This window comes from Fukomys damarensis, unplaced genomic scaffold (assembly GCF_012274545.1).
Source record: "Fukomys damarensis isolate Sample0158 unplaced genomic scaffold, DMR_v1.0_HiC HiC_scaffold_39, whole genome shotgun sequence".
In the NCBI taxonomy this organism is placed as follows: domain Eukaryota; kingdom Metazoa; phylum Chordata; class Mammalia; order Rodentia; family Bathyergidae; genus Fukomys; species Fukomys damarensis.
In genome coordinates this window covers 33,091,060-33,103,014 of record NW_022900951.1, presented here as the reverse complement: position 1 = coordinate 33,103,014, position 11,955 = coordinate 33,091,060, and the positions used below count along the sequence as shown (strand labels likewise).

Here is an 11,955-nt window from a genome sequence, read left to right as displayed (position 1 = left end):
AAAAAAAAAAGCATGGTACTGGCCCAGAAACAGACCTGAGGATCAGTGGAATAGATTAGAAGATGCAGAAACAACACCAGACGTACTCAGCTACCTCATCCTTGACAAAGGAGCCAATCATCCTCAGTGGAGGAAAGATAACCTCTTCAATAAATAGTATTGGAAAAACTGGCTTTCAACTTGCAAAGATTAAAACTAAATCCCTATCTTTCACCATGCACTAAACTAAAATCCAAGTCGATTAAAGATCTAAATATCAAAACAGAAACACTAAATATACTGGAAAATAAATTAGGTAGAACTCTTGAAGACTGGCATAGGAGAAGACTTTATGAACAAATCCTCAGCAGCATGAGAACTTGCACAAGAATAAACAAATGGGATATCATTGTATTAAGAAATTCTTGCAGTGCAAGAGAAATTACCAACAGAGCTAAAAGAACTTACAATGTGGGAAATATTTTTTACCAGCTACTCCTCAAAGGACTACTATTTAGAATATGTAAAGAACTAAAAAAAATCAGACACCCCAAATACAAAGACTCAATTCAAAAATGGGCATCTGAAATGAACAGTCATTTCTCAGACAAAGAAGTAAAAGCAACAAATAATATATGAAAAAATGTTCCACATCACTGGTCATTTGAGAGATGCAGATGAAAACAACACTGAGATTCCACCTCACCCCACAAAGAATGGCTGCTATCAAGAAATCAACCAATAACAAATGTTGGCAGGGCTGTGGGGAGAAAGGAACCATTCTTCATTGTTGGTGGGAGTGCAGACTGGTGCAATCAGTGTGGAAATCAATACGGAGATTCCTCAAAGGACTAGGACTAGAGGTCTAGAGGTTCCATTTGACCCAGCTATCCCTCCATGGGGTATCTTTCCAAAAGAATTAAAAGAATCATACCATAGTGATATATCCATACCCATGTTTGTAGTGGTACAGTTTTTAATAGCTAAAACTTGGAAACAGCCCAATTGCCCATCAGTTGAAGACTGGATAAAGAAGATGTGGTTTTTCTTTTTCTTTCTTTCTTTCTTTTTTTCTTTTTTGGTACCAGGGAATGAACTCGGGTCCTTGTGCTTGTGAGGCAGGCACCAGAACCACTGAGCTAAGCCCTTGGCCCCAAGATGTGATTTTTTTAATACAATGGAGTACTACTGAGTTATGAAGAATGAGAAACTAGAGACATTTATAGCTAAATGGATACAAATTGAGCCTATACTCAAGTGAAATAAATAGGATACACTTGAGTAAATACAGAATAGTTTCTCTGCTGTAAAAACTAAAAGTGTAAATAAGGTTCAAATGGCATATTAGATAATGTGAAATAGGAAGAAAATGGCTAAAGGAGAAGTGGAAAGGGGAGGGGAAAGGAAATAAGGGAAAAGAAAAAATGTGAAAAAAGGAACAAAAATGGAAACAGTCATTGTAAATAAGGAAGGGTGAAGTGGGTGAAGGGAGAGCAGGGGTACGGGGACAAAATAAGAAAGAAGACATAGCGTGTAAAGGTACAAGATCCCAATGATAAATATAACTGTACTGTTTGCTTTAAATGTACCAATAAACTTAATGGGAAAAAATATTTTTCAGCATGTGAGTTGTCTTTTCATTTTTGTAATGTTGTCTTTTGAAATGTGAAAGTTATATTTTTAATGAACTTTTATTTATGAGTGTTTTTAATGCATCATGCATATTTTAATGTCATTTCTAAGAATTTGGCCTAACTCGAAACCCTGAAAATTTCTTCCTGAAATTTCCTTTATAATTTTACTGTTTTAGTTCTCACATTTAGTTACATAATGTATTTTGAGTTTGTTTGGTGTTGTGCGCAGTGTGTGTGGAAAGAGTCAAAGTTTTGTTATTGTTGTTCATTGCCATATAGATATTCAATTGTCCCTGTATGAGTCATTGGAATTAATATATTTTCCCCATTCATAAGCCAAGCCCAATTCACCACAAATGTGAAGATTTATTTCTGGACTCTGGATTCTATTCCATTATTCCATGCTTATTATGCCAGTAGAGCACTGCACTAATTACTGTAACTATAAAGTAAATTTTGATCTTCAAAATTTATTTTGTCATGCTAGGCCATTTTAAGTTTTATATACATTTTAGAATCATCACGTGCATTCTACAAAATATCCTATTTGGATTTTTGATTTGCATTATGACTATATATCCATTTGAAGAAAACTTTCATCTTAAAACATTGAATTTCTAATCTATGAACATAGGATTTCCTCATTTCTTTTCTTTTCGGTACCAGGGATTGAACTTGGATCCTTGTGCTTGTGAGGCGGGCAGCAAGAGCTTTATAAATTTCAATGCTCGTCTTACACTTTTAAAAATGTATTTATTCTAACTTTCCAAAACCTATTTCATGATACTGTGAATATAAATGGAATTATATTCTTAATTCAATTTTCCATTGTTCACGACTAGTATATACTGTACAGTACAATTAATTTTGTATATTGATTTCATATCTTGTGACCTTGTAAATAGTTCTGGTCATGTTTTTGTACATCCTTTAAGACTTTCTACCCGTGGGATTATATTATCTGTCAATAAGAAAGCTATTACTGCTTTCTTTCCAATGAGATGCCTTCTTTTCTTTTTTATTTTTCCATTATGATTTTTTTCTCTCTCTATGCCAAATTGGCTATAATTTCCTGTACAGTGTGGAACAGAAGTGGAAATTCTTACTTGCACTTAGACAGAAAGCATTTGGTTTCTTTTGCCATTAAGTACATTGGTAGTTATAGTAACTTTGTAGACACCCTTTATTAGACCGAAGAAATTCTCTCTATTTCTAATTTGATGAACATTTTATTATGAATGGATGTTTGACTTTGTCAGATAAGTTTTATAAATCTACTGAGGTGATGTGGCTCCTGTTATTTATTCTATCAGTACCCTGGATTACATTAATTTACTTTTGAATGTTAAATCAAACTTAAATACCTGGGATATATCCCATTTGGTTAGTGTGTGATCTCTTTTTGTTACTTGGTTTGGTTTGCTAATATTTTATTAAGGATTTTTACATCTGTATTTTTTTTTGAGACAGGGTCTCACTATGTAGTTGAGACTGACCTGGAATTTACTATGTAGCTCAGGCTGGTCTCAAACTCACAGCGATCCTCCTGCCTCAGCCTCCCAAGTGCTGGGATTACAGGCGTATGCTACCACGCCCAGTTTACATCTGTATTTTTGATGGGCATTGGTCCATGTTTTCTTTTCTTGGGATATCTTCTCTAGTTTTGGTATCATTATAATATTGACCTTATAAAATGAATTAGGAAATATTTCCTTCTGAACCTTCTGAACCAGTTTGTGAATTATTAGTATTATTTTTTCTTAAATATTTGATGAAATTAATAGTGAAGCTATCTGTACCTTGGCTTTTTCTTGGTGAACGTTAAAATGAGTCTAAAGCTGCCTCTGTATATTTCAGGCTTGGCCTAAAGATTTTCCATACATAGCAAACTGCAACCTAATTTGATGAATGAGCAGATTGTAATCCACTCTTCTAACAAGTAGCTCAGTCTCAGCTAGTCACAAATGGCCAATTGTTTAAATCCTATTCAAACAACACAGGTTTAAATTGTAACTAATCGGAATGTCTCTGTACTTCAGTTCTACTTTATTCTTGTCACTACCTTTTTTCTGCCAATAACTGTAACCTTGCGTGCTTGGTGTGGTGGTACACACTTATAATTCCAGCTGTTCAGAGAGTTTGAGGCCATTCTTGGCCTTACTGAGACCGTGTCTACTCACTTCTTTTATAATGGATTTTAAAGTGCTTTTCCAGCTTTTTATACTGTAGTAAATAAAATTTAATTCCAGAACTCCAAGTTTCCTGACTTACTTAGAAAAAGCTATTAATGTCAATTAACATTTGTGCTATATCTTTCTTCCAAAGAGTTGAAATTTTATTATAACAGTTATAGAAAACAGAATGTCAGAATAGTAGAGTGTAAAGGAATATTAACAATAATCTAATTTAACCTTCTTGTTCTATAAACAAGTACAATGAAACATTAATTTTCATATAATTCAGTTTTGAGAAGGCAACTTGTTGGGAACAACTTAAGATGTAAAAATGCCCATGTAAAATATATAGTCAGGGAAGTTAGGCAATATTTGATCCATTATTTCCCAGGTTTAGATTAACTGATGTGCTTTTAATCAGGAGTTGAAATCTCTGAAAAATATTTTTCTTTGAAATAATCTCTCGAGTACCTAATTACCTGTTACCTTTTGTAAATAATTCTTTGAGTTGCTTTTATTTGTTGACTGTGAAGACTAACACGAAGCGCTATGTTATAGCCTCACTTTACTCGCAGCTCATCATCACGGGAGAATGAAGCTGGCGAGAGCCAGATCATGCCTTTCCTTCCGCATGATCATTAGCCTCTTTTCCACATCCAACTTACCAAGTCTTTGTCTAAAGCCCCAGGGACAGACCTGCTTCTTATGCTCACATTATCCTCCAAGTCTTCTGTAAATGACTCACTCAAATCTAACTCAGATCGACTCCGGTCTGGAAGGAGTGGAGAAAAAGATGTGAATCAGTTTATTTTGTTAGACGTTCTCATTTTTCATTGCAAATGTTTCATTTTCATTCTAATTCTTTTCAAGCATAGAGCGTAGATAATGTCATGGAAGCAATGACCAGGGCCAGTAACAACAGGCTGTTTATAGTAACATACTTTTATAGCATTTCAGAAATTGCCTTGACTGAATACTAACAGTCACGCATTCATTTTTTCCTTTGACCATGGGAGGTTAAATGCTCTACTATAAAATATGAAGCTTCAAGCTGTTTAAGGCATCTAATTTACCCCTAGACTTAGGAATAAAGCATTCATACAATGGGTCCTTTAGCTTGGGAAAAATAAACCACTAACCATTTTTGATTTCAATATGTACAGAAATCATTTTGTTTTCATATCTGATATAAAATGCAAATCAACCAATTCTAGACTTCCACTTTTACATAATGCAGCAAGTTCCTTCCACACAAAATGGAATTGATTATGGATAAACTAAGAGGGAGTTCTGTTTATTCAGACACCAGAACATTCTTTCATCAACAGAACATTTTGCTTTCAGCTTTCAAAATATAAGATAAGGAATAATGTACTTTTCAGTACATCTTACCAAATCAGGACAGTTTATTTTGACAGAATAAATCTGCATCAAAGTTTTGCTGAAATAGAGTTTCTTATAAGTGAGAATGATTAGAGACCAATCAAGTACTTAAGTTTAAAATGGTCGGTGAAATAATGTAGACATGCTTAGCATGGTGCCTGACATAGTTAGCACTCAAATACAGGAGCTGCTGAGTAGAATAGGTAAAGCAGAATTTATGATGTTGGCTCATAGGCTGCTTTAAAAGTTTTCATTTAACAGTCAAACTGCTTTATTACTCCCCAGAACTTCAAGAAATAAAACAGTAACAAAGAAAAATAAATAAGATAACTGCTCAAAAACCAGACCCAAAGAGCCTTTGGATGCTGGCTGGCTAGGAGAGACGATCTAAAACTTTTAAGTTAGAATCTAGAAACTATCCTTGGGTTTTATGCAGATATCATCATTAGTTAATAGGTAATGTTTTGATGTTGAGTATTATGTCATGAACGCAGTGCTATATATAAGACATAAACATCAGCAGTATGACAAGTTTATCTAAGGAGTTTCTTTATTCACCGATGATAATAAAATTGCAGCATAAATGATAACTGATTCATAGGATTGTTGTGATAATAAAATAAAATATATATGAATATTCTGTACAGATGAAGAGTTATTATTAATACTGTAATGTTGTTTTCAAAAGGCTCCCTATTTAAACTTAAGGATTATATATTTGTCTATATACAGGGAACTTTAGAACCCTATATTAAGTGAATTAACATTTTCTTAAACCCTGAACAAGTGTTATCAGCGATATCAAATGTACCCTGGGACCATTTTTATTTCTTATATTTCTATATTCATATTCTGGTATAGCTCTTAAACTTGATGCTGATACCTGGCAAGATATATACTCAAATGGATTTTTCATGGATGTAAGAGGCCAAGTGCTACCTTTAAGCAGTTATCATCTAATAAACCTACCATGGATCAAAGAATAATGAATATTTCCTGAAGCATAAAACATCCACTGAATGCTACATAGATCACTCAGTTCCATTGGATTTAGTCATTTTTCACAATGGAGTAGTACTGTCCTAAGTGCCCACCTGAGGAGAGGGAGGTCCCAGACACTGCTATGGAAGGTGTGCTGGACATATTTCTGCGATGAGTCTTTGCGAATTCCTCAGAGGTGCATTTAGTGGCAGACAAACCCATGGAGTTTTCAAAACCATGCTCCTTCCCACAAAATAAACATTAAGAAAAGAACATTATACTGACTGAAATTCACTTTTAAATAATTCAATATAAATATATTTCAGTTTACACGTATTTATGTATGTTAGGTTTTAGAAAGAGTGAAATTACATTAGTGAGAACCTCAGCAAAGACTTTGTTCCATTTTTCCTTTTCTCATATTTTTCTTTTCCCTTATTTCCTTTCCCCTACCCTTCCCTCTTCCCCTACATGTTTAGCCCTTTTATTCTTATTTCACATTATCAGTTATACAATTTGAATCTTATTTACACTTTTAGTTTTTCACACCAGAGAAACTATTTGGTATTTACACACTTGTGTCCTATTAATTTCACTTGAGTATGGCCTCAATATGCATCCATTTTCCTATAAATGATTCTAAAAATGGAAACATATTCTTTGTAAATAAGGAAGGTAGGAGGGCGTGAAGGGAGGGCAGGGATATGGGGAAGAATGAGAACCAAGATTTGTCATGTACAGGCACAAGATCCAAATGATGAATGTAACTGTACTGTATACCTAAGCAGTACCAATAAAGTCAACCAAAAAAAAAAAAAGAATCTCAGCAGCCCATATAACTCCAAAACTTAATATTAATAATTGCCATCTAAAATCTGTTCCAAGAAGTTTGCTATTTAGCACAAATGGTGTTTGAGAATTTTACAACTTACGTAATTAGTAAGTGTTCTATTATATCATTAGCAAGAATAGTATAAGTGCCCTCAATTTTATGTAAAGGACATACTCCTAAGTGAAATAAATAAATCACATATGTATAAATACTGAATAGTTTCTCTGGTGTGAAAAACTATAATGGTACATAAGATCCTAATGATATAAATGACAAGATGAAATAGGAAAAAAAGGGCTAAAGGTGTAGGGAAAGTGGGAAGGGTAGGGGAAATTTAATAAGGGAAAAGAATAGAAAACACGAGAAAATGAAAAAATGGAAATAAAGTATTTGTAAATAGGGAAGGGAGGAGGGGGTGAAGGGAGGGCAGGGATAAGGGGAAAAAATGAGAACCAAGACCTGTCATGTAAAGGTACAAGATCCCAAAGATGAATGTAACTGAACTGTATACCTAAAATGTACCAATAAACTCAATGAGATAAAAAAATAAATTATGTTTAAAATTTTGACAAGCTTCACACCCTCAGAGTAGTATTTAGGCTTACTTAGAAACCCCCGCTCCCAATATGCCCTCTCCTCAATAATCCTACTGTGGTTTGGAGGAATGTCCTTCAAAGATTCATATATTGCAGGCTTGTTCCTCATCTTGGTGACTGGAAGATGGTAAAATCTTTTGGAGGTACAGCCTCATCAGAGATGTTAGGGAATTGGGAGTATACTCTTGAAGGAGATTGTAGGATTGTGATCTCTTTCTCCCACTCGTTCACTTCCAGACCACTCTGAGGTGAGCAGCTCACTCTATAATACATTCCCCACTATGATGACATGCTGCCTCAAACAGGCCCAATAGGAATACTTCTGCCTGACCATGGACTGAAACTTCCAAAACCATGAGTCAAAATTAACCAATCCACTTTTTAAATTGACTTATATCAGGTATTTGTTACAGTAATGGGAAGCTGACTAACACATACATCTCTATCTCCATTTAATTGAATGTGATGCCACCTTTCCATCTAGAAGGCTGGGTGGTCAGAATATGGATGGATGGTCATACCTATATTGGGAGAAAGCTGGTATACATGATACTTATCAATGCTCCTAAGAGTGAAGATTCCTCAACTGTAATAGGTATTTTTGAGGGTACTCCTTGCTAATAAATGCATGTACATGTGACAGGATTCAATCTGAGACTGGCTTTCATTCTAACATATGATAAAGTAAAATTCTGTCCCAACTTTGCTTGTCTCCTTAGAGGCTTTACTCTTGCAACCTCCAAGCTTGTTTGGATGTTTAAAAAAATAACATTGGATCTTTTGAGAGGGGTGAGTTTAAATATCCATGCAGATGAATGGTGTGATAATGATCAAACCTGAAGGAGACTGCTAAAATTCTCCTTTGTATAAGCAATCAAAAGTCCCATTCGAGGTCATATAGAGTGTAATTTCCACCTTATTCTCCATATTTTAGGCATTCAGGGATACTGTGATAAACTCACTCCTTAGAGATGTGGCTCTCACTTGCTTAACATGCTAATCAGTTTAGCTTCATTATAGACTGCTTTTATGTCTTTCATTATTTTCTAACACCTAAGTCCTGCAGCACAAATTATATAGGTTCTAAGTATTCTAATTTCCATAGACCAGAGAGGTTTATCAAGAGTGAGACTGATGTCAAATGGATAAACTGGTTAAAGTAAGTTTTCAATACCTCCTCAAAAATTTATGTACACGTGGAGTCCTCTAATGAAGCAAAACCAAGTTCTTTACTAAAAATTATGATGATAGCAAATTTTCCACAGGTGAGCTAGGAATATTATTAATATTCAGCATTAATAGGCCAATTAATACTGCATAGTCAAAGCCCAATTGATATCTAATATCATTAAGGCACAATGCATGTGCCCTAGAGCTTCAGGATGTCAAATCTAAAATTAACATGTCACATCACAGCTGAGGACAGATTAGACATGTTCTAAAAGTTTTCCATTTTAAAAACTTCTTGCATGCTAAAACATTGAAACAGAAAGACACTAAGAAGTAGGAGAAATTGAGAAGCAGTGTATTTATCAGCATCTAATTCTATATGCCTTTTCCCTTCATCATGGAAAAGTGAATGTACTTCATAAACTGCTAGGCTATCTTTTCTTTTTTATCCCTTCATTCTCTTATATTAGTACATTTTTACAATGCAGAGTAATTACACTCAGCTTGGGGTTTGATCCATATATACATTGCATTGTGATCATTTTTTTCTCCTCTTGCCTTCACTATCCTCACCATCCCTCCTTCCTCAGATACCTTCTTATTTTCATTCAACAGAAAAATAGGTCTGTCTCTCTTTTTTGTTTTAATTTTTTCTTGTAACAGAAGTAGATGTTAATGAAAATATAAGAAGTACTCTTCTATGAAAAAGAAAACAAACTCATAAAAAATAAGAGAACAATTGTTAATATATTGCATATCATAATCTTATGTTACTCAAAGTTCAAGACATAGACAAAAAAAGACTTGCAAAGAAAAAACAGATAACAGCAAAAAACGTTCTTTTCAATGAACTAAGAGAAAGTAATAGTATAAATGAAGCAAACTGACACATATAAACATATTTTTCAAATAATGGAATAGGTTGGGGAATTATTCAAATTTGTGTGTCTGACTTCATTTAACATTATATTCTCAAGTTGTATCTATTTGCCTATAGATGCGTCAAGTTTATTTTCTTTATGTTAGAATAATACCCTATTGTGTATATTGCTTCCTCTAAGAAAACACCAGTTTAGACCATCTAGAATGTAACAGTACTGCCAATACAGGCACTGTCTGTGCATATGTAAATAAACTTAGCCTAATTGCAGAGAATTTCAATCAACAAGGTGATTTTTCCCCTTAATAAAATTAAATGGTACCCTGGATAATAATCTTTATTTTAAAAACAAATTTGATCAACTTTTTGTTTATTGGACTGATAACTACCCATTGGCACAACCATACCAGCTATTAAACTTTTAAAATACTTTTTTTTTATCAGTTGGTTAGCAGCACTACTCCTAGTCTACTTCCCTCTCTCCATGCGTCTCCTCATCCACAGGCCTTCGCACAATCCAGGTTGATGAACGGCATGGAATAGACCCATAGGGTACTGTCCAAACCTTGTACCAGTATCTGCTCTGATTGGCTAGTACCCCTGCTATACCAATTGCTAACTATTTTGAATATCACTCCTTGTTAGGTTGCCAAAGAAGTGAGCATAGTCATCAACTATTTATGCATTTTTCTGACTATTGAACATAATCTACTTGCTGAGTTTAGCATATTTATAAAATTTAACTATGCCTTTCAATCTTAGTGAGTACAATGTAGACTGTGTTTAAGCAGATCTATTATTGTTTCGATCTCTGAATGTCTTTTGGCCCTTCCTTAAAAATATTTGCAGAATCTGACTGCTCACTCCTCCCTTGTTACCTCTCTCTTCCAAAGTCATATCTCTCTCGTTGGCAATGGTCCAGCCATGGCCTACTCATTGATCTCCTGACTTCCACTCGTTTCCCTGCCGGTGCTTCTCAACACAGACACTGGATGCTATTTAAACTTAAGCCAGGGGCCAGGGATTCAGCTTAGTGGTTCCACCGCCTGCCTTGCAAGTGCAAGGACCCCTGTTTGATCCCTGGTACATTAAAAAAAAAGTGCGCTCACATTACTCCTAGGCCCCAAACCCTCCAACTTTCCCTGTCTTAACCAGAGTAAATGCCAAAGCACTGACGGTAGTTGTTGAGGCCCTATCTGGCCTATGATCTCTTGTACTCTTTTACTAGTACTTCTGCTTTCATTTACCCACAGCGGCTACACAGGACTCTTTGCTTTCTCTTGAACATACCAGGCATGATCAGATCTTTGCACTCGCTTTTCCTCTGGAGGCATTCAAAATACTGAAGAAGCGGATTGAGCAAGGGCACTGACCATCCAAGATGAAGGCCAGGTGTAATTCAGTGAAACATCCTTTCCTAGGTGTACTTCCCAAATACTCATTCTTTCTCTGTCTTGCTCCAGACATTTGCATGGCTTATTCTTTCACTTCCTCAAGATTTTGACTTCACCACAGCCTGTTGTATAGTAAGGCCTCACTAAATTTTTCTGTGTCAAAGAATTGTGGGTCATATATTGATATTTTTTAAATATAGATGCCAGCATTATGTGCTGAGTATCCTGCTTAATAAAAAAATCATCTAGTAGATGATAATTACTTCCAAGAACAACTTTGAATCAGAATATTTAATAAAAGAAAATATTTCTCCCCAAATATTTTATTCACCTTCTCCTTTAAAATATAAAGCATTATACAATAAAATTTATATCTATCATATGTTATTGAAGCTTTTATTATGATCCCTACTTAATTTATTTATTCACTTACTTACTTTTGGTACCAGGGATTGAATGCAGGACCTTGTGCTTGCGAGGCCGATGGCGGCACCACTGAGCTATATCCCTGACCCTATGATCCCTTATTTTAGCAGCTGTGTAGAAAAGACAACTACAAAAATATTTCAAGGTTCTACTTTTCCAGATTCCAATAAGCTTGGAGAAATATTAGTGAATTAGCTTATGAATATGTTCCCTGGGAAATAACATAGAGGATCAAAATCAGAGCCTTCTACAAAATTCTTCATATTTGTTTAAACCATATAGTCACTGAAATCCCCATCACACAATGCCACCTTTAAGCTTTATCTTTCTCTGTTCTTTTCATTTTGGATTTCTGGTCAAAAGCTAACGATGCACTGGGCGTGGCGGCACACGCCTGCAATCCCAGCACTTGGGAGGCTGAGGCAGGAGGATCGCTGTGAGTTTGAGGCCAGCCTGGGCTACAGAGTGAGTTCCAGGTCAGGCTCAACTACATAGTGAGACCCTGT

General features: G+C 35.1%; 1 protein-coding gene across 3 annotated transcripts in view; it reads right to left on the bottom strand.

Annotated features, from left to right (window-relative positions):
* Positions 1-11,955, bottom strand: part of Sytl5 (synaptotagmin like 5) — a 232,509-nt gene that overhangs the window by 34,927 nt on the left and 185,627 nt on the right. For all 3 annotated transcript variants that reach the window (XM_033760417.1, XM_033760419.1, XM_033760418.1), the window contains 2 exons: positions 6,265-6,394; positions 4,453-4,559 (listed from right to left, as the gene is read on the bottom strand). In XM_033760417.1, coding sequence (XP_033616308.1) covers positions 4,453-4,559; positions 6,265-6,394 — 237 coding nt within the window. The remainder of the gene's footprint in view (positions 1-4,452; positions 4,560-6,264; positions 6,395-11,955) is intronic.